At 38.8% G+C, this 23,785-nt stretch overlaps 3 protein-coding genes across 4 annotated transcripts; 1 reads left to right on the top strand and 2 right to left on the bottom strand.

The window, feature by feature from the left end:
- The first annotated feature begins 4,586 nt into the window (after positions 1 to 4,586).
- Positions 4,587 to 11,916, top strand: gtf2f1 (general transcription factor IIF, polypeptide 1). Of its 2 annotated transcripts, none has more exons than XM_079643328.1 (14): positions 4,587 to 4,676; positions 5,272 to 5,337; positions 5,801 to 5,847; positions 6,128 to 6,200; positions 6,931 to 7,124; positions 8,193 to 8,363; positions 8,467 to 8,672; positions 9,204 to 9,354; positions 9,441 to 9,496; positions 9,602 to 9,736; positions 9,840 to 9,910; positions 10,324 to 10,462; positions 10,569 to 10,707; positions 11,445 to 11,916. In XM_079643328.1, the coding sequence occupies exons 2-14, from the start codon at positions 5,326 to 5,328 to the stop codon at positions 11,647 to 11,649; spliced, it is 1,599 nt and encodes a 532-aa protein (XP_079499454.1). In that variant the 5' UTR covers positions 4,587 to 4,676; positions 5,272 to 5,325; the 3' UTR covers positions 11,650 to 11,916. The 2 variants fall into 2 exon arrangements, with proteins under 2 accessions (XP_079499454.1, XP_079499455.1); XM_079643329.1 differs by lacking the exon at positions 4,587 to 4,676 and adding an exon at positions 4,692 to 4,739.
- A 376-nt stretch (positions 11,917 to 12,292) lies between these two features.
- On the bottom strand, positions 12,293 to 16,399 carry LOC307016528 (GDP-L-fucose synthase-like; the record flags this gene model as incomplete). Its single annotated transcript, XM_079645656.1, has 5 exons — positions 12,293 to 12,363; positions 15,361 to 15,434; positions 15,717 to 15,845; positions 15,957 to 16,071; positions 16,245 to 16,399. The coding sequence occupies 5 exons, from the start codon at positions 16,397 to 16,399 to the stop codon at positions 12,330 to 12,332; spliced, it is 507 nt and encodes a 168-aa protein (XP_079501782.1). The 3' UTR covers positions 12,293 to 12,329.
- Positions 16,400 to 17,032: 633 nt separating this feature from the next.
- alkbh7 (alkB homolog 7) lies at positions 17,033 to 19,268 on the bottom strand. The gene is made up of 4 exons (XM_079645571.1): positions 18,861 to 19,268; positions 18,035 to 18,208; positions 17,746 to 17,870; positions 17,033 to 17,632 (listed from the first exon to the last, which is right to left on the bottom strand). The coding sequence occupies exons 1-4, from the start codon at positions 19,131 to 19,133 to the stop codon at positions 17,512 to 17,514; spliced, it is 693 nt and encodes a 230-aa protein (XP_079501697.1). The 5' UTR covers positions 19,134 to 19,268; the 3' UTR covers positions 17,033 to 17,511.
- Between the last annotated feature and the right edge of the window lie 4,517 nt (positions 19,269 to 23,785).

The raw sequence follows: 23,785 nt of genomic DNA, 5'->3' as shown, positions 1-23,785 counted from the left end.
TAACAAAGTCTTTATATCTGATGTTTAAAATTGAACATCATTCTTACCAGCTGGAAAAGTACAATTGCTGAGGGTGAAAAGGGAACCTTTAAAGCAAAAAGACATAAAGTATTGGGTTTTTTTGTGTTTTTTTTTTAGAAGCGTTTTTATTTCATTATAGTGTACAATAATCGATGCCATTTCATTTACATTGTAATACCACAGTACACTCACTACACTCCCCCCTCCCTCCCTCCACCCGCACATGCCCACACAGGCAAAACCAAAACATGCTTATCAAGATAACTTCAACAACAGAGCCATGAAAATAAACATAAAAAGGAAAAAACAAAACAAAAACATCAAAGTAAAACAAACAAATAATTATACAATACAGCGACAATGTAAACAATGACACCACCACCACTAGTATTTTTGATCGTGATCGATGACATCAATATCTCCTCCTCTTCTAACAATCCCGACCTCAATGTATTGCTTTTGATAATTGATTGGATCACGTTCCTAATTTGCAGGTATCTGAAAACATCCTTATTTGAAATGTCATATTCTGCTCTTAAATTATTCAATGATTGCTATGTTATGTCCTTATGAGACAAATGTTTCAATTGCTTTATACCTAATTTCGTCCATTTGCTTATTATATTGATTGAAAACAAATATTTCTTAAGATCAGGATTGTTCAAAATAGGAGAAAAGATTGAAATACCTGAATGAACTTTTTTTGTACAGTCCCTCCAGGCTAAAAGTGTATTGACCACTGTAAAACATTTGTCTATATTTTTCACCTTATTGAAATCTTTAACAAAAATAAGAGTTTCCACTGGCAACGGGTCAAAGACGTTGGCTTCTATCTGAACACATAGTGAATCATTTCTTCCCAGAGACCAAGATAGAACATTTCTTAATTGAGCTGACCAGAAGTAATATTGAAAATTGGGAAGACCAAGACCACCCATGGTTTCTGGTTTCATAAGAGTAATTCACTTGATTCTTGGTTTTTTATTACACCAGATACATTTTGAGATATGTCTATTGAGAGATTTAAAAATAATCAGCAGATAAATAGCATGGTAACATTTGAAAAAGAAAATTACATCTCGGTAGAATATTCATTTTTATGACTTTGATTCTTCCTAGCAGTGATATTGGTAATGTGGACCATTTAGATAAATCCTGTTTGATTTTGTCAATGAGCGGATTGTAATTCTCTTCAAACAGATTATCCAGGTGTGGTGTCATATTTATTCCTAAGTATTTAAAGCCACCTGATGATAAATTAAAAGAACAAGACTTTTTCCAGATTTGCTGTTGGGGTCCTATGTAAGAAACAAGCATTAGATTTCTTAAAATTAATTGTATATCCTGAGTATCTTCCAAATTGCTCTATCGTGTCGTGCAGATGTGGTACTGAATTTTCTAGGTCTGTTAAGTAAAGAATGATATCGTCAGCACACATTTTGTGTTCACCGTTAATCTTCACTCCTTTAATACTTATGTTGTCTCGCACACATGACGCCAGCGGTTCAATCACAATAGCAAAAAGCAAAGGTGACAGAGGACATCCCTGTTTTGTCCCCCTTGTTAGTGGATACAAATCTGAGGAACTGCAGTTAGTGATAACCGCTGCTTTAGGATTTTTATAAATTGATTTGACCCACTCTATGAACCGAGACCCCATATTTAGTCTGCTCAAAATAACAAAAAGAAAATTCCAACTTCTCAACCCTGTCAAAAGCCTTCTCAGCATCTAAAGAAAGAAGCAGAGAAGGCCTCCGACAGGTGTCCAAATGGTTTATAATATTCAAAAGTCTCCTTATATTATCAGAAGAATATCTGCCCTTGACAAAACCTGTTTGATCAGGACTAATTAGTTTAGGTAAAATAGTTTCCAGTCGTTTTGCTAATAATTTGGTGATAATCTTATAATCATGATCCAAGAGGCGTATAGGCCTAAATGAAGAACAATTCAAGGGGTCTTTCCCATCTTTATGTAGTACAGTAATATATGCAAGATTCATTGATTGAGGAAGTGTTCTGTTGTGAGAGAAGTTGTTAACCATTGACATAAATATAGGTTGAAGTTCAGTCCAAAGCTCTTTATAAAATTCTGCCGAGAAGCCATCTGGCCCTGGGCTTTTATTTATGCATAGATTTAATTGCAGCCAAAACCTCTACTTCTGTAATAGATGAATTTAGATACTCTTGATCTAAATCAGAAAATGGTAAATTAATGTTATGGAGATAATTGTCCAGTTCATCTTGTGAGTAATCAGATTGAGATTTGTATAATTTGTTATAAAATTCATAAAAAGTCTGGTTAATCTGTTTTGGGTGGTAAGTTATTTTGTTGTCTTTCAGACAAATTGCTTTTATAGCCCTTTCTGCTTGCTCCTTCTTTAATTCAGCCTCTGTTATAACAATACACTAGATTGACAAAAATGGACAGTATTATTGTTTTATTTGTAAATAATTTCTGTTCAAACAAACGTATCCAAATTGTATGTTTCTCTGGTTGTATATCGAAATCCAGACACAAATGTAAAAATAATTGTGCAGCCTTAGCAGGTTTATACTCAGTGAAAATAATAGATTCTTCTTATTACTTATTTAATGTAAATGTTAGTTAATTGTCACACATTATTAACAATATGAAACATGATTTAACTCACCGAGGAGAAGTAAAAAGGCACAGCACTTCATCATGACAGATCCGACTCCACAACACATCAATCACTACTTTCTAATCTTTGTATACTGTAAGTACGTTTTGGAAATTTGCACAGCACCCAAACACTGTTTTCACAGGGTCCGATACCAATGCAAAAGCCAATGCAAATTCACTTACGTGTGATGGAAAAGCTCAAGTATAACAGCTTCCACCAAGACACGAGGAGAGCTCTTAAAGGCACGCAGGGACACATTAACAAGACTCACTCATTAACAATAATTCACCATATGCTTAGTAGCACAATGGTGAAAACATTTTAAAATTAAGAGTGAACATGTTCCATATTTCACAGAGTAATAATATTTTAAGGAAGCCAGCATCAGCATCAAACAGGGGCATGTTATACGGACCAATCAGAGGGATTGTTTAATTGGCATTAAAGTACTAAGTTAAGATATAATACAAAATATAATAAAAGATTTAAAGTTACATAATTTTCAAAATACACGTCCTGTAACAGTTCTTAAGATTTAGCAGCCAGGTATATATTACACAGTTACTAAGGGCATATATATATATATATATATATATATATATATATATATATATATATTGCACATATAGGCATAGTACATATTGCAAATAGATGGATGGTATTTAACAGCAGCAAGTTACACAACTTACAAAATACACATCTTGTAACAGTTCTAAGGATTTAGCAGCTAGGTATATATTACACGGTTATTAACGGCATATATGTATATATATATATATATATATATATATATATATATATATATATATAAATATATATATATATGTATATGTCAATCAACAGGTAAAGCAGATTAATAATAACAATAATAATGAATAATAATGACAATTATTGCAGATTATAGATTATAAATAAATCATTTAGGGACAAGGGGGTGAGATTAAATGCATTATACTTCTTCTCACTCCTTTTCAAACACTAGATGTGGCACTGTTTATGTTGCTAATGCTGTTGTTGTTGTAAATGTCATTTTTTTGTTTTGATTTCTCTTACATGACTATGCACTGCAACATTTGTTTTGTTTTGTAATTATTTATTTTACTTGTTCGAAATAATTGTATCAATCAATCAATCAATCAATCAATCAATCAATCAATCAATCAATCAATATATATATATATATATATATATATTGCACATATAGCACATATTGCACAGTTGGTACGTATTTATTTAGCAGCAAGGGGTGATAGTCGTTTCAATTGGCCAATCAGAGAGCTCGTTTCAATGTGCTAATCAGAGGGCTTTTTCAGTAAGCCAATAAGAGGGTTCGTCCCGATGGGCTAATAAGAAGGCTTGTTTTAATTGGGCCAATCATGTGACTTGTTTAAATGGGCAAATGAGAAGGCTTGTTGCAATTGGCCAATAAGGGGGCTGATTTTAATAAAAAGTTGAATCATCATAAGACATTTAACAGAAATTAGCAAGTATGCAAGACTGTCTAAAAGTGTTTTCGTTTGCCTCCAATTATGACCCTGTGAATGCCAAAGCAAATACAAAGTAACATTCCAACTACTTCTATTTAGTTTTGCCATAATCAATCTGTCATTATTTGTTGTCAAGAGTGTTCTGCCCTCATGTGGTCAACTTGGTGAACTAGATCTGTAAGATAAGTTATAATGTGGACAAAGATTTAGTTACCTTTTGCTGTATACAGCAATAATGATTGATACGGAGTCTGCCCTCCGGATGGCTTTGAACACTGGCATTGCAAGAGCCATAACTCGATGCTACTCTGTTACTTTTAAATACCACTGAGATATGTATAATACTATTAATCGAGACATAGTAGCAGTGTGGTTATGTGGAATAGTAAAACTAGCCTGAAGAAGAACATTACACACCCGATCCCGCTCCGGGCTGCTAGGAACCATATGAGTAGTCTAATGTTTCCTGTCGACGCTTTATATGAACGGAACGATTTCAGAGTGGACTAATCAACGCAAACCGGTAATTCAGATGCAACTATTCTTAATGCTGTTAAACTTTCTTTCTATATGTGAGCACTCTAAGGTTTGCATTTTTGTGTCCCTTCATTTTACACAAACGCCATTTGATTTGGCTGTAACCTAGTAACGGTTAGCGCACTATAATGAAACGGGTTGCTATGCGTGTTGATACTGTTGGTGTTAGCATCAAATGCTACCATCCATGGTTCATAAATCGCTCAGAGACGTTATCAAGCTTAATTTTACGCTCACTGACAATTGTATTCGTAATTTAACAGTATGTAACTCTCATGGACATGGGACCAGTGTTTTCTGTCCACATGAACTATTGCTACAGTCGATTAAAGCTAAATATAACAAGTCTTTGTCAGCTTGCTAAGTGTTACTTACTGTTGTTACTATTTCCAACAGACACTGCTTTAGCTACATACATTAACATGCACAGCTGCGTTGGATACATTGCCACTTACCAATAACACATGGATGAATACTAGGGCCACTTTACTTTTTTATTTATATGTAACGTGTTTTAAAGTCACATCAAACCGCTATGTGGAAACAAAGCCTTTATTAACCCATTTTTCCTGTTATCACAGTGAACCCACTGGCCAACTATTGATGTGGTAGTTTATCCACAGAAACGACCAACCATGACTTCACTGGTAAGTGTTCACTCTTTTGACTTTCCACAACAAAATACAAAATGTCTCTGTTAATGAAGTCTGCTTGTGCAGTGATGTAATCTTATGACAAGTTAACCGTAATGCAGCTACAAGTGAGTGGCCTATGTTCACTTATATATTTATATTATTACTTACATTTTATTTACCAAAAAGTCCCATTCACAAACATGTATTTTACAACCTGGCCGTGGTAGCAATTGTACAAAAGCACTCATTAAAACTCAACATGTGTGAAATGATATGTAAACACTTCCACATAAAACAGAAGCAGAAGGAAAAACACACGCCGCCATTACCACATTTTTTGATGCCCTTAAACTTATCATGAATACAGCATTTTCTTTTTCATTTATGTTCAAAAGAGGAGGTGGTCTGTTTTGGTGCTGCATGTCATTTAAATGGCATCACATATGGAAAGATAAAGCCTTTGTTTGTCTTACAGGGGAGCAGCAGTTCCCCGTCTACAGAATACACAGTGCGAGTCCCAAAGTGAGTACCATGCAAATATCCCAAGAAGAATGTCCGCACAAGCCTTGTATCACATACCACCACTTTGTGTGTGTTAAAATGATTACATTTATTTCTCTTATTGGTGTTTTGCAGACGTTCAATTAAATAAAAGCCCTATCTGCCAGATGCTGTTATATATTTGTATAAATCAATATGGATTTATTGGACTGAGTTGTTTTTCTGTTTATGTAGTTGTCCGTGCATGGAATTGGTTATGATCAGACAATACATTTATTTCTGTATTCTGTTTGTCTCTTAGAAACACCAACAAGAAGTACAGCATTATGGGTTTCAATTCAGGAGACAAGGTCAACTGTTCTGCCTGGACACAGGTGGGTTTCATGGCAGTGTATTTTCATGTGACAGACATTTTGAGCACTCCCTGTGTGGTGGGGCACGGAGACAGTACTGAAAGAGAGAAACGACAAGCCGTGTGATCACCTTAAAAAGAGTTTAGGAAGAGATAAAGAATACAGCAATATGAACATTGGATAAAGCCATGCTCAACATTATTTAACATGTTTAATAATGGGATTTATCTCACTGTTCATATCATCATATCAATACTGTCAATACAATTTCCCAATGTCTTTGAGAGGTAAATCAATAAAGATTGAGATATTTCAGAAATAACTAAATACACATTTTAAAATATTGATTGGAGAGTTTGGTCTATTTAAATGCTACTGAAGGTACCATAACATGCAGGTGAGTGGGGAAATATGTGATAGACTTTATTCTCCCTGTGTCACCATCCCTAGCTGCGTGCTTACGTTAAGGCAATTATTACTTGTTGGACTGCAAGTTTCCTTTCCATGTTGAGTTTAAATACGCAAATGAATCATTAAGTAACGTTTTTGTTTAGGTGCATTTACGATAAATCTACAGAAGCTAACCAATGGTATTGTAAATGTTTCGACTAGTCTGAAAGAAATGTTATGTAAGGAAGAAGCCCAAACTCTTAAAATTGACCAGTGCATAAATAATAATATTCGCCTTTTAATTAGCAGCCACATGGTCCATCGTTCAGTTTTGCAATTCTCCCTACCTCTCCTTTGCCAGGCTCGTATGGAAAGAGACATGAGTGCTCGGCGGATATACGGGGAGGAAGAGTCGGTGGATGGCGCGGCTGGCAGTGAGTTTGGCAAAAAGCAGCGCGAGGAATCACGGCGGAAGAAGTATGGCATTGTGAAGCGTGAGTTCAAAGTGGAGGACCAGCCCTGGATTCTCAAGGTCAATGGCAAGGCCGGCAAGAGGTGAGGAGATAGACGCTGATGTATCTTCAGCATCGTACTTTTTAACCTGTATAAGTCTGGAGGGAACAGCTACATATTTGTGATGTCATTTATATGTTTTCATATTCGCTACTTCATACCTATATCTTTCAGCCATCCACTTGTCATTTTGAAAAGTTCTTCCATGTGTTCTATTCAGTTTAAACAGCCAGCTCACAATGCACTGCCTTTCGAAAGTATTAACCCCCCTTGCGTTTTTACTATTTAATTGCATGAAAACCTGTTATATAGGGATATTTTTGGATTGATTGTATAATTAGATGTGCGGTACACAACATGATGCCTTAATTGAAGATTGAGGCAGCACAATATTTATTTAAATAACATGCTCTAAACTTGAGCACGCATAAGTATACACTCCCCAAATTCACTACTTTCTACAGCCACCTTTTGCAGCAACTACATCTGCAAGCTCTTTGGGTATGTCTCTAAAAGCTCGGCAGATCTATCCGATGAGATTTTTCCCGTTCTACTTTTCAAAACGGCTCCAGCTCCTTTAAGTTTGTCGGGTTTTGCTGAAGTAGAGCAATCTTCAAGTCTTACCAAAGGGTCTCCATTAGGGCTGCTCGATTCTGGCAAAAATCATAATCTCGATTATTTGGGTCAATAATTGATATCGTGATTATTAAAAACGATTATCGATTTACTTTGAAAAAAAGTTTTTTTAACAGTATGTTCAATCAACTGTTAAAAACATACTGTTCACATTTTATTTTTCAATAAATGGAGGTTTTCAAAGTAAATGGATAATCGTTTTTAATAATCGTGATAGCAATTATTGACCCAAATAATCGAGATTATGATTTTTAAGTATAATCCTACTGAAAAACCAATAAAAAAAAAAATCTAATTAATAATAGTTTTATTTCGATTATGTTGTTTTCATAATCGTTGCAAGCCAAAATCGTAATTGCGATTTAAAATACGATTAATTGAGCAGCCCAGTCTCCATGAGTGTGTATATGCAGGTCTGTTGGGGAATCCTTCCTGTTTGGATTACAGCAGTCCTCTCCCTCTGTCTGTGTCCAGGTTCAAAGGTCTAAAGAAGGGTAGTGTTACAGAAAACGCGTCCTACTACATCTTCACACAGTGTCCCGATGGGGCGTTTGAGGCCTTCCCCGTCAACGGCTGGTACAACTTTGTACCACAGGCCAAGCACCGAACGCTCACTGCTGAGGAGGCGGAGGAGGAGTGGGGCAGGTGAGAGGGGGGGGGGAACAGGCAGGGATGTTTTGTTTGCAGTAAAGGAAAAGCAAACTATAAGTACAGACACTTAATATCAGACATTATCTTCGTTTTACAGACGAAACAAGGTGGTGAATCACTTCAGCATCATGCTTCAGAGACGTTTCCGGGAGCAGGAGCGCGGCTGCGATGATGACGACGATGAGAACGAGAAGGGTGGGAAGAAGAAAAAGAAGGGAGGGAGAGGGGGCGACCTGCGCATTACCGACCTGGAAGAAGACCTGGAGATGAGCAGCAGCGACAGTAACAGCAGTAACGGGGATGGTGAGAAGAAAGGGTTTTCTAGTAATCAATATTCTCAAGTTCTGACATACTTCCTGTTTGGATTACACATTTTGACTCCCCGGCCGTTTCTCAATCTCGAGGAAACTGGCTTCCAAGCCAATATTTCAAGGATGCTACGTCATCGAGTGCCGCCGAAGGACTGTGCCAATCTCCGGCATACTTGGAATTCCACCGAGGCCGCGTCCTTGGTTTGGGGGTCATTTCGAGGCTGCACATGGGTAGACTTCGCGTCCTTAAAATCCCCACAATGCTTTGCGCACGGACCAATTTCCCCAAATCTGTGGTGGAAAATGTAAGGCGGGGCCTCTCATATGACGCACACCTGCATACTTGCTAGCCTGTTCCACTCTTCGTTTTCCGAATGCCAGGAAGGATTCTTGCCTCGCTTCAGAAGGAAGTGACTCGGAAGACATGTGCTACCAAGCAAGCATCCTCGCGATTGAGAAACGGCCCCTGTCATTACGTGATTTATAATTTTTTTGTTTTTCTCCCCCCCTTTTCATTGAACAGATGGAGAGAGCAAACCAAAGAAGAAGAAAGAAACAGGGAAAGGAAAAGGGAAGAAGAAGAAGAAGAAGGGCAGTGACAAAGAGGCCTTGGAGGACAGTGATGACGGAGACAACGAGGGTCTAGAGGTGGATTACATGTCGGATGAGAGCAGGTCAGACACCCCACAATATACAAAAACAGTTTTTGCTCGTTGTATTTATTCTTTGAATAGTTTGAACCTCTGTTTTCCTTCTGCAGTTCAGACGAGGAGCCAGAGAAGGGGAAGATGAGCAAAGGAGAGGACCACCCCAAAGGTCCGACTTTGACTGTATTTCCATGTTTACGGCCTAACTGCCACCACTGAATGAATGATTAGTAAATAGGTTGTTCTACATCCAATATGTGTTCTCCTTTAATAGGAATAGACGAGGCGTCTGAAAGTGAGGAAGAGAGTGAGGAGGAGAAACAGAATGAAGAGGAAACAAAAGAAGAGGAAGAAGAAGAAGAGGCGAAGACAAAAACGCCAGCTCCAGCAGAAAAGAAGAAGAAAAAAGGTACAGAACTCGTGGAGACCGATGAGGGTCGGATAAAATGCATTCAATCTGTTCTGCTTCAGGAAGGTCAAATCAAATGATGGTCTCTGGTTCTGTGTCACAGACAGCAGCGGCGAGTCGGAAACCTCAGACGACAGCGACATCGAGGGAGAGACGGCCTCAGCTCTGTTCATGGTGATTTGTGTGTGTGTGTGTGTGTGTGTGTGTGTGTGTGTGTGTGTGTGTGTGTGTGTGTGTGTGTGTGTGTGTGTGTGTGTGTGTGTGTGTGTGTGTGTGTGTGTGTGTGTGTGTGTGTGTGTGTGTGTGTGTGTGTGTGTGTGTGTGTGTGTGTGTGTGTGTGTGTGTGTGTGTGTGTGTGTGTGTGTGTGTGTGTGTGTGTGTGTGTGTGTGTGTGTGTGTGTGTGTGTGTGTGTTTCATTATGGTAATTATGAATGTCAGCAGAGTGTGTACTTACTCATTTAAAAGGTCGATATGCATGAAATCATGTGTATTGTTTTCATACTGTCTCTTATTTATTCTAATCTATAACTTATTCATTATTGATAAATCAAGTATTTCTGTTTCTGACTTTCTTTCCCTTTCTCAGAAAAAGCGCACGCCTCCAAAGCGCGGAGGACGCGGCTCTGCAGGAAGCTCAAAGGCCGGCAGTCGCCCCGGGACCCCGTCCATAGACTCTGCCGCCACCTCCAACACACTCCGAGCTGCTGCCAGCAAGCTGGAGCAAGGTCCTGGATCGTACACACACATTCATTATAACTAAATAAGACAATTGACATAATAACTATGAAAGCTCTCGTTCTTCCGTTCCATCTAAATCTCTGATCCTTGCAGGTAAGAGACCGCCTCCGGGGCCCAGCACGGACTCACCTGCTGCCAAGAGGCTGAAGATGGAGCCCAGCAGTCAGAGCCCCGCCCCCTCTGGGAAGAGTACGCCTCAACCCCCGCCTGGGAAATCTACTCCTAGCTCAAGGTACTTCACTATAACCAGTCGGACACATTTTTTTTTTTTTTTTTTTTTTTTTTTTATTCCACACATGGCATTTATTTTAAAACAAAACATTTACACTTTTTATAGCGCATGGTGGAAAGGAGCAGGGAGAAGAACATCTTATTTTACCTGCCCCTTTTTAGGCATTTCATTTTTCTCCGATTACAATGCAAGTCAAATGTAATGTAAATAACTTCCTAGTCTTTCTTTCCCAATCTCAAAGCTATTCAGTTGATTAGAATTGAAGCCTCAGGTCTTGATCACATTTAAGAAGATTGAAGACTCTGGATTCAGAGATCGTTCCATATTTACAGAAAGAATGTTTGCATGGAGACTTGAACTAGTGACTATCCGGTTCCCAAGCCATGTCCTTAAAAGCTAAGCTTCTGCTGCCTTATTTAATCTCAATCTTTATTTATTTATAAAGCACATTTAAAACAACCTCAGTTGACCAAAGTGATGTACAGGGAACACATATAAAATAGCACAATAGGAGTAAAATAATAGAACAATAATTAAAAACAAGATAAAAAGCACAATAACTAGAGATATATGAAAACACATACTAATATCAAAATGCTAGTATTACAAGCCAGTGCAAAGAGGTGAGGTTTTAGCTGAGATTTTTTTTTTTTTTTTTTTTTTTAAACGTTTTTTAAATCTGTAACTTTTGCAAACAGGATAAAAACGATGTTCTTTTCTCTCCGTCTCCTCCACAGTGACGTGCAGCTAACAGAGGAGGCGGTGCGGCGCTACCTGATCCGTAAACCGATGACCACCAAAGACCTGCTGAAGAAGTTCCAGACCAAGCGCACGGGTTTGAGCAGCGAGCAGACGGTCAACGTGCTGGCTCAGATCCTGAAGCGCCTCAATCCCGAGCGCAAGAACGTGAACGAGAAAATGCATTTCTACCTAACCGAATAAGCGATGGAAGTAAGGGTATTAAGTGGCAGGGGGGTGGAAAAGGGAGGGGGGGTCGGGGGGGGGTAAATGAACCTCTTCAGTCAGAAAAGTACGATCTGTGGAAGAGAGGCTTTGTGTCTGTGTCTTGATTTTGTTTTTCTTGCACTGAAATCTAACAGTAAATAATGGAAACCGTGTTATTGTTGACTGAAAACAACTGCATTTCGATCGTTTCTCTTTCTATTGTTTTTCTTAGGTAGAATTTTCCCAATAAAATTTGAAAAATCAGCCGCTTGTGTAAGGCTTTACTTGTATCCCCATATCCCCTATATACTTATATTCATCATAGTTTTAGAGGGGTGGTGTCCAATTCAGTCGTTTGTGATGTGTTTGGCAAAGTATCCCATATTTGCAAATGACTGTTTTTGAAGTCCTATGTTTCTTATATTTATTATTAGATCATGTTTATTATTGCCCTTTTCAAATCAGTTTATTTCGTGTTTTTAAGAAAAGTGTAGATAAAACCCTGTTCCTTTTGAGATTAAAAGTTGAAGAGGCTCCAGGACACTAGAGAATATGTTCAGCGTTGTTTAATGTAGAACTTTACAAACAATCATTTATTTAAAGAAACTTGCTTTACAATAGAATAGTGATCATTTTCAGTCCGGTGATGGTCCCTTCATGTCCGGGCAATGTCATAGTTAGCCACAAACCAGTCGCAGGTCATCTTGATAGCTTGGAGAAGAGAAAAAACAAAAATGTCAGAATGCTGAGTGTGCATGCAAATGTTCATTCAAAGCTCTTATTTCAATCAGGAGAGACTTCGTTTTGTTTAAAGAACATTTATTGACACAAATGTTAAGTCTTTGGCGATTAAACCCCCGATCCTGAAATCGTATATCTAAAGGGGGGGATGCAGCCATGAGCATATAGGGAACCCCCCCCCCCAGGGGTCTAGACCAGTGGTTCTCAACTGGTGGGTCGCGATCCACTTTTGGGACCCGTTTCGAGTGGGTGTGAGTGAAAACATTTGAAATTAATTTTTTTGTTTGTTTTTTGGGAAAAAAGTCTAACTTTTATTTTGAAGGCCCAATTCTCTAACGCTTTGCATGCAGTAGGCGTTGGACTGGAAGTACCGGAGACCATAAACGGTTTTGAAAACTTCTGTCACGTAGTGATCATCTTCAAGTCATTCACAGACTATTTCCTCTTTGCTCTTCTCTCTGTGAGGAGCAGCAAGTTCAGCTGTCAGAACAAAGTGAAAAACAAACAATGGCATACAATATTATTAATATGTCGGGTAGTAATAGATTAATTTATTTTCTTCTCAGTGTACCAGAATGCGTAGTTTAAATTAGTCCAGCAGATATGTGAAAGAATTGTGCTTTTGATGATAAAACATGAACTTTGGCACACTGTTAGAGCATGCCCTAAGGAAGATTTTTGGCTATTGGGCCATCGCATATTTGTCCAATGGTGCCAATGGTGGACATTTTTAAAATGGCCGCCATTGGTTGTTGTTTTACCAGTAGCTTAGGATCTAGACCACCTATAGGATCTTGATTCTGGTGGCTAATCCTACATTTTCAAGGATGGGGAATGCAGTGGTACTATGTACAACATGCTAGAATGTAGCTAATTCCAATGTATCTGGTATTCAGGAAGCATACGCCGGAGCCTCGCAGCGGCAAAACTGTGGGGCGCTTACAGTAATTGCACCTCATAAGCGAATAAAGGTGGGCTGCATTTGCGCTTCGGATGAGGGCTCCCTCCGCGAGATGAGGCTCCCCTCCGCGAGGTGAGGGCCCCACCCAGTCTGCGGGATCTGTGTGTAGGGAGGGGCGGGCCTGCTTCCACCCCTCTTCCACATCATCAAACGTCATCCATGTATCCCACGCCGTGGGCCCAGCGCCACGCGGGGGCAAAAGGGGGCATTGCCTCAGTTGTCTTATTTGACCCCCTCACTTTGAGCATCATTCATCATTCATCGAAAAGTTAAATAAATGTCACAATTATTAAATAACTTTAAATATTTTTTTCCCCCAACACACGTTACTATGTTTAGATCAGATATGTGGGCAGGCAGTCAAGCAACGTGTAAACAAGCCTCAACGCCAATTGAGCTTGTAGTCTTAATTAATGTTAGCATGTGTGCTTAGCTGTAAACACAGTCGGATGGGGGACCAAAACGTCCCCGTTTCCGGGAAAAGTCCCCTTTTATGGAATGTGCGTTAAAAAACATAGAGCAAGGTGAAATAAAATGTTACATGTCAGTAAAAACTGAGTAACAGTGTTGTGCCTATTTGTAGCATTAGCGTATTTCTTTTTCTAATACTTCTTCTACCTCTACTTCTTCTTCTACCTCCACTTCTTCTTCTACCTCTACATCTTCTTCTACCTCTACTTCTTCTACCCATGGATGTATAATAAGAAGCTTCTATCTCTACTTCTTCTCCTTTTTCTTCTACTCCTTCTTCTTCTTGTTCTACTTCTAATTCAATGTACCTTCCCGCAAAATATTGGACAAAAGAAAGTCGGCTAGTAGTGTCAACTAAATCCATAGTATTAGAACAAAAGTGCTTTAAACGAGGTAAGTTACGAATGTATGTTCTCAATCGCCAAGTACGGGATTGAATATTAAATTAGTTTAGATTAGATTTATTGTCCCCAGGGGGAAGTTCCTTTCCACAGCTCTGTGAAAACAATATGAAATCGACAAAAAATAAGACAACTACAGATAGCAGCACACATGATGGTTACTTGTTATTATTTAGGGCTGCCTGTATGGATCAGGATTTTGCCAAAGCGAGCCCTTTTACTATAATAATGTTATTATATAAACCGTATTGGTACAATGAGTGACATCTAGTGACGGATTTTTTATCTGTGTCTGTCCATTTGGTGTAGTGTTTTATCCAATATTACATTTGGTTTATATATTAGTCACTTTTTTATGAAATGCCAGGCTTTAGGCCTTGGTTTGAACATTCAATCCTGAAAATTAAAAATCAACCAGATTGTTTCTTTAATCCTGACCTGACTAGAGTAGTAAGTAAGTAAATCTGTATAGGAAGTTAAGGGATAGAGGAGAAAAGGTTATGGTATAATTACAGGTGTCTTTTATACAGGTAACAAGTTGATATTAGGAGTACTTTGTAAATATAACCCCGGGAGAAGGCAATGAAATCGGGAGGGTTGGCAAGTAAGTCTCTCTCTCACACACACACACACACACACACACACACACACACACACACACACACACACACACACACACACACACACACACACACACACACACACACACACACACACACACACACACACACAGAGTAATGAGACAGATCACTTTTTCTGCAGGCATTTATATTCCCCTTTTAACTCCCCACCACCAACAGTAAATAACATTTATTTGTTGTGTCATGACTCATGACATCCTTAACTAGAAACTTGATCCCTCACAGAGCCCATTGTGCTTTGCGACATTCACACATTGAACTGAAAACACCTGTATCAGTGGATAACAATCAACTATGGATGCTGTCACAGAGCAGTGGATTGTGTTCAGGCATATAGGCAAAGCCAAAAGTTAAATAAGAGCTACAAAAGACAAATTAGAAGCTATCTGCCTTACAGATGCAGACCCCCACATTTCTTTGTAGAGGATGAATGCATGTCAGATGCACCCTTGTTTTTACACCCCACCCCTGTTTGCACCTCAAAGCTGCATACCTGTTCTGAACATCAATCAACCTTTTGGCATGCGAGTATCCAAAATTGGAGTCATGTGGTGGTCCATTGTGTATCTATGAGAGAGGGGCATTCAAATACAGATAGACTTAAAGCAATGACTTTTGCTAAAAATAAGAATGATTGCACTAAATTGCTCTGTAGCAACATGTACCCTGTCATCATTTAGTGGCATTAAAGGTCACCTATTATGCAAAATCCACTTTTTCATGTCTTTTACGTATACATAAACATGTGTCCTTTTTTTTTAGAATATATATTTTCCTTACAAAAGTCGATTTAATCTAAACAAATATCCATGTAATTAAACAAAGGTCTAATTAAAAAATAAAGTATACCATAGTCTCATCGATGGGGTATGTTGTCTTGTCAGGGAAGATGCAACTGGACAGGCAAGACACCATTTTGGTGACGCCCATCTCGTGGGCTGTTTGTAGCACGTTGTCATTGATTTTGATGTTGTCCCTCTGTGAAGTTGTCAGACTATTAGCCATTACATTTAAAAGACAATGTAGATATTCTTCCTCAGACTCCACTTTTACAATAGATTTTCTGAGTTAGATCATGCTCTATCTCACCAAAAAGTGCAGGTTCTCCTTCATGTGCAGATAGAGTCCTCCCACTTTGGCAGCCAAGTGGATGACATGAGTTGGACGATACTTCTCAAACACAGCCCTGGTCTGACCAACATCTCTGTTTTAACATGTATTTAGAATCGGATAGACATTGGAAAAACACACACTTCATTAAGTGCCTGTTTGTTTTCCTGCACTATAATATCCATGTTGGAACTCATCAATAATCAATCATAGTCAAATTTGTTTGTAGGGACAGTCGGACAGAAGGGTATGATTGAGACAACTTACACAAGATCAGCATCTTTAGAGGAGAGGAAGATCCATTCCTCTCCCTCCAGTTTCCCACCTTCCTCCTGCGCCACATGCTCAATGGCTTTGCCCACCAACCCAGATCCACCCGTCACCAGGACACGCATTGGCACCACTTTGATCTCTGACCCCATCTTCTATAGCTGTGCTAAGTGAAAATAACACCAATAAAAACAAACATTTCCCTCATTACATTACTTTAAATCTGATAAACATGAATAGTGTCCTTTCATGTCTATAATAAAAGCAGATGAACCATTTTTTTTTACAAAAAGGAGAACAATTCTGAGCTGAATAATATAAAGGTCCTTACCTAATTTAGAGAGCAGAAGTAAGTGTTGGCATTGCTATAGGCAGTCCTGTCTAACAAGTACATGGACCTTGTGTGTGCTGTTCTTTTAACCTGACCCCCCCCCCCCCCCCCTTCACTTTGAAATAATGAACAGGTGTTGGTTGTGAGGCTGTGTAAGACTTCTCCTATAGCATAGTCTGCTTTGTGATTCATGCAGATGCTACCATCTAATGGCCATGTATTTTAGACATAACTTTATGCATGTAAATATGCACACATACTGTATATGGTGCACTCAAAATTAAAAGATGAGGTACTTAAAAAGGTGTGATGAAATTAAGTTGAAATAATAGTTGCAGTCAAGAGAGAACTTTGTCCTGCCGCTTTAAATACATATGTGACTGAGCACGCTGGGAGTGTGTATAAAAAATGTCCACAGCTTCGACGAACTAAAAGAAAACAGGAATGAAAAAAATCCAAGTTCACTTTACATTTATTTGGCAATTATTCACAAGAGTTTGTATTGTACATAAGTGGAGGAACACCTGCATAAAAACATGAATAATCACAGGAGCCAATCCGCCACCTTATGGAGAACCAACAACATATAAACAATTATTTCATACATTTAATTGAGTGGTTATTGACGAACGACAGCCTATGTGGTGCAGGTGCACTCGCTGTGAAACACCACCGCTAGTATGCTGGTTCATTTAAGTACTGTTGTACTGTGACTCAATCCAATAAATATTTCTCAATTGTACAATATGGAGAGTGTCTCAACTGCAATAAATGTCCCGGACACTTTACCACAGACGCATATCATATCAATATATTAACCAAACAAAACTTGGTAATTTATGGTACATATTTTTAGATCTTAATGGTGATCAGTGACATCATTCTTTATTTATGTTATGTATTGTTCATTTCCAAGCTGAGAGGAAGTGGTTGTTAACTCGGAAGGTTCCGACAGATGACGGAGATTCGACGCAGCCGAGGCACTCTCTGTCCGTTAAAAACAGACTCCTCGTCTTTCAGGATCTGGTGAGTGAAGTTATATCTGGCCTGGTCCCTGTATGGGAGAAAGGAGAGCAGGGTGAAACAAATAACAACGCTTTCAGAGTCAAGGATTTAACAACTATAGGACATAACTCAATGACAATATACGTAGACCACATGCTGGACCTCAGTATGTAGAGGGAGAATCGGGGCAGCAGCAGGTCCAGCCATTCTTCGGCATTATCCTCCTTCACTAAGCGCATGATGCTGTCTGACAGGAGACTCAACCCAGCAATGGTGCTGCCGCAGAACTGAAAAAGACAGAGAGAACGACAGTAAGACCACATCTGATGGGGTAACAGCGGAGCCAACACAAAAGGTTGTATCAAACTGTTACAGTGCTGATGGTATTGTTAAAGTTAGAGCCTTTGTGATTGTTTTCTTTGTCTGAATGCAGAGAAAAAACAAGACAAACCTTGACACTGTCAATGTGAGGCTTGATGTAGCCAGTCTTGTCCAGATCCAGAATGTGCACCGGCCCGAGGAGAGGACTCCCCTCAGGAAACGCTCCAGATCGAACACGACTCAAGACCTCCTCACACCTTTCCCCCCACATCACTCGCTCAGTCTCTCGGTACCCGTGAATAGCCTGAATGAGGTGAAGTGAACACAGCAGAAATGATAATTTCAACGTCATTTAAAATACATTGGTGCTTTAAGTTAGCAGTGAATGCTAAAACTGTTGACATAATGAGCAAAAATAATTCAACAGCCTGTGTTGGTGCTGTTGGTCACTGGAAACATTTGCATACAAAGTTATTAGATTTGTTTTAATGTGAAACTATGTGTCTATTGCAGGCTTGTGTTGCACTTGTTTTAATGTAGATTGTTACTAATTGTTATTGCTGCAAACGTAGGCCAGAACAGTAGAGTGGGGTTATTAAGAGATTTGCATAACCAAAGACTATAACCGGAACCAGGAAAATACAAACATCAACAGGTGTAGGATTTGGCTAAACAAATAAATGTTTTATGTTATATAGTTACTGACAGATTCAAGAGAAGGTCTATATTTTGATAGCTATGAGAGAAGGCTGCAAAAGTGAGGAAGTGGTCCTTTATTGTCTTGATAGGTTCTAAAATGTCAGACGGTAGCCTTCATCACGTTATTAATTGAGCTTAATTTATCGTAATTATGTAACAGGTGTGCGTTGCAACTCCTAGATGCACTTTGAATAACCAAACGTGAAATGTGTGTATACCATTCTCAACTATTATCCCTGTACTTCTGAAGTACTTACACCGTCCCAATGGTCAAATTCGTAGCGTTTCTTCTTCAGGCCTAGCTCCAGCTCTTGCATGAAAGCCCCTTCCTCCTCCTCAGTGATGAAGCCCGTCCTCACCTCCACCTGTGGGCCGAGTCTCTGCACCAGCTCCGGGTTTGACCCGACAATGAGAGCCTCATCCCGGAGAGGCAGCAGGCCGCTGCGGGCAGACGAGCTCCGGCAGCGGGGCTGACTGCTGCAAACGGCTGGTTTGTGTATTCGTTTTAATACATTCAGCAACAGTTTCATCCTCCTGTATGTTATATTATTATAAACTCACTACACCGTTTTGTTTAGCTTCAGCTTTGTTTTGGTCTTGTAGCCAGAAGTCAAGCAGTTCTGTGAGACGCCATGTTGAATACGCGTTGCATTGTGGGAGGCGTAGTCTTCGCTCAGAACCAACGTCACTAGAAAATAAATGTTTTTTAGTTTTTCCCACACTAAATATACATTGGTCTGCAAACATATTTTTGATAAATATTATGAATGGCTATCTCAAAAATAATATAATATAATATAATATATAATAATATATTACCTAAATTACGCTATGCCCTTTGGCATAGACTGAGTAACCTTGGGAAGGTGACATGCAGTCTAAGAGTCTAACACATTTCTCTGATAACAAACTTATTTTAGGACATGTATTTATCCTATATATACTGTTTTATATCAAACATAATTGGAGCTTGACTTGCTTGGATGCTTTTGTATGAAGTGCCTTGTATTACTTACACTTAATTTATTGATTAATCAAATAGAAATTGATCATACTCTCTATAGACTTATTGTCTTGTATTTTTATATCGTATAATGATCCTGAGAAGGCAAGACAATCAGAGAACAAGGTACAATGAGGACACATTTGAATTACAATCAATTATGATATCATTTCCAATCAGCTTGCATATATTGCTTTATATATCATATGTGCACTTCCAGACGTGCATGCAGGTATGAGCCTTACAAGAAGCTTACTAAGTGCAACCTTTCTTCTTGCTCTTTGGCTCCTATAGCTTTAGGATGTGAACACACAGAGGAGAGGAGTGACTGCAGATGTTGCAGTTCTTCCTTGTGACCACTGGAGGGAAGTGGAGATTCATGAATGTGAACAGACTCAGGTTAGTATCTACTCCATCTGTGCTAACAGCTGGTGAAAACCTTAGTCAGTAAAACGTTTAGAATAAATCAAGTGGTGTTTCTAACAAGTGTGTGAACGCAGGTGGACAAAACACTCCCTAAGGTCTTTATGCAAGGCTGCTTGTTGTTATGCAAAACATTGTACTGATTTGTTTCAAATCATATTATTTTATTTCATAAGCTATTGATAACTGAATTGTTCACTATGCAACGTACTTGAGTAACACACCCTATCATAATCAAACAATAAAGAAGTACGCAAATAACTGATTGTGTATTGAAACAAATAAGAAATGTGTATATTTAGGGGGGAATACAGGAACAGAATATACAGAAATTAACGGGAAAAATAAACAGAAATCAATCCAAACATAATTACATGAGTTCATAAATAATACAGTGTTCGTTATGTTCTGTGTACCTGAATAAGGGAGATGGGAAACACATTTGAAGGATTGAAAAAGAAATGCACCATCAAAAGAAAGGGAGAGCTCTGAGAGCAGATTAGGTGGTGACTTCATCCTCACAAGAGAATCTCCCAGAAAAAAACACCAGGCTATTTACCACCAAGGACAGTTTACTGCTGTCTCTCTTTCCCTCTCTGTTCTGCTCCATCTTTTGTTTACAGGCGAACCCTTTGTTAGTGGAAAATGGGTAAACAAGGAGAGTGAGACACTTCCTCTACCCTCACAGGAAATCTGTAGATCCTAAAACTGATGTTTAAATTGTGTATCAGACGGCTCGAATCTAAGAAGGGTAACTGTCAGGGAGCCAGGAGGAGATCGAGAAACAGAGGAAGGAAAAAGAGGAAACGTACAATCTTTCCACCTGCATTATTCTATATAATTATAGATGTTTATAAATGCATTATTTAGGAGTTCTTATTTAGGTTTCTTTGCACATTGTCTATCCACCATTCACATTTAGCTTTTTAGCATGTGAGCATTAGCCAATATGTAAAATGCAATTCCAAACGCCTGCTGCATACATACAAGGATTGTTAGTGCTCCTTCTGTGAGCCTGCTGTTGGTCTCGGTCAGTGAGCATCCATAATAAAAGTAACTCATACCCCCCCCTTCCCTCCAACACACACACACACACACACACACACACACACACACACACACACACACACACACACACACACACACACACACACACACACACACACACACACACACACACACACACACACACACACACACACACACACACACACACAGATGCCCATTTCATTGTTGGATGCCAGGTTGCTGCCCCCAGCATTACACTCATCCAGCCACAATGAGTGTTTTGGGCTCATATTCTCATTCCCAGTTGGTGCACTCATTTAAAGCTTCTACGATTCACTGCATTATCATCGGTCAGCGTGTCCTGGAGGCATCATTATGTCTTCTGGTGAATCATGCAATTAAACTGAAATCACCACAGAAATACTTGCCAGTGCTCACAAGGTATGTGTGTTGAACCTGTCTTAAAGGGAAACTGCTCCAATGTAACACATCAGTGTCTGTTTTTCTTAGGAAGTACTACCCGATATGGAAAAAGTCATATAACGGTAAGCCTTTTTGTGATTCCAGAAGGAACTGTGGGAATTCTGCTAAATTGCCTCAAGTGATTTCCTTTCCATTGAATGTACATCACAAGTCGAGCAATGTTATGGCAGTGAAAGGCTCAGTCAGTCAGTCAGTTCACTTATAAGCTCACACCGTGAGGTTGACCTAAGGACACTCACAGTGGGTAAAAGCAGGGAAAATGCAGTATAAATCTCTTATGTTGTTTAGAGTTTCAATACCTGAGTATGTGTATCAACTTTGGTGTAGTGAAAAAAATAAGAGGCCGTGTTAAAGATATTTTTTAATCTCTTTAACACTGCCTTTTATTTTTCCAGTCCATCTTAAAAAGTTGGTTATTTGTCAATTATCGAATTCAAATACATCAAAATATAAAAATAAGCTGATTGATTACACCTCTATAGTCTTAGTAATGTAAAAGAACACACACACACACACACACACACACACACACACACACACACACACACACACACACACACACACACACACACACACACACACACACATACACACACACACACACACACACACACACACACACACACACACACACACACACACACACACACACACACACACAAAATGAGTTAGACTATAAATGCATCTGTAACCTATTTTTGATTTAAACATTAAAAGATGATTTGTTCAACTATTGAGCTCTTTGTAAAAAAAACGTAATTCAATTGTATATCATGATAATTCAAAGGAATTCATCAGAAAAAATGTTTTACAGACACCCTCGCCACAGACCCCACATAAAGAATCCAAATGTAGCATATGACCCAATTCTCTCTGGTTGGACACTTCCATCTTCACCTTACTTTTCACTATGGTTACGTAAACATGAAAGTTATAGTTAGTGCGTTTTTGACACATCATTTACTGAAAGATGGCTGCAAACCATACTTTGCTGTATATGATGTTGACCAGCCTTGCAGGGCTGTACATGGAAGTCTGCATTGGTTCTGTGGAGGACCGGGTTCAGCAGGGGCGGAGTGCTCTACATGCATTCAGCCATTGAATTATTCAGCCTTATGAATCATTGAGTCTCGACACTCCTTTTTAGGCCCTCGCGTCAGAGCTCCAGCCTCACAGCTACCTACCATATGAACATCTGAAGGAAGAACAACAGAGAACAGTCATCAGAAGTACATGTATCCATCTATATGAGCAGAATAATTACATTTTATTTAAGAAGATGCGGTTGTTGACGCTAATGCTTACTCACAGATTTCAGCATCCAAACAAAATCTACCTGAAGGCAATCACTTAAATCACTGAATCACACCTAAATATATAGTACCATTTTAATGATGGTGACAAGCCTAAGTGTTGTCATTTAATTGTATTTGATTGCAAAAAGCATTTATGTACCCCTTTCTTAAAAAAAAGAACATTTTAGTTCTTGACAAATGTACACTCACAAAGATACTGCAGTACAACAGGCAGGCAGCCTACATCATGTTGCATTATTTTTCTCTGCCAAGTCTATAAATACACAGAGATGCTCGTGTATCTCTATGTCTTCTATAGAGACAGTGTATGTGTTCTTGTGAGGTAACAATGTTTAATGCATGCTGCTGCTCCTCAGTGCTTCTGCTGCTGCTGGCTGTGTGGAATAACAGGTTTGGACAGAAGGCTGCTTGCTCTGAAGGGCAATAGATCATTTCACAGATCATCACACCCAAACATAAACACACACTATTGTGAACACACACGTACACAAGATACAACAGCACAACACATTGGAAGACAATTTTTTTTAAATCAGAAATGAAATACATTCAGTCCTCACCGTATCATGTATTTTTTGTAGGTTTTTACTTTTGCAGATTTTTCAGAGAGCTGAGATGAGACAGTGACAAACTGCATCCACTGTTTGAACACCCATCGCATCATTCGTATGAATAATATGAACTAGATTAAACTGTAAGGCATAATTACATCATTTTGGTTGTTTTGTACTAAAGAAAACATTGGTTTAAAAACAATGAATCTAATATCATGGATGCTGATGACGTTGACCTAATCTTTCATTTTCAATAAAAATGTAGAGGGGGTAGGACCAGAAAAGTGTTTAAGCTTCTTCGTGCCCCTGTTGAACATGACAGAGACTTTTTGAGTATTTATTTTATTTGTTGTCTTTATGTACCTTGAACGTTTTTTTGTTGTTGTTCTGCTTCT

Source organism: Notothenia rossii, assembly GCF_949606895.1.
Source record: "Notothenia rossii genome assembly, chromosome: 8".
Classification (NCBI taxonomy): Eukaryota; Metazoa; Chordata; class Actinopteri; order Perciformes; family Nototheniidae; genus Notothenia; species Notothenia rossii.
This window is presented reverse-complemented; position numbering and strand designations above follow the sequence as displayed.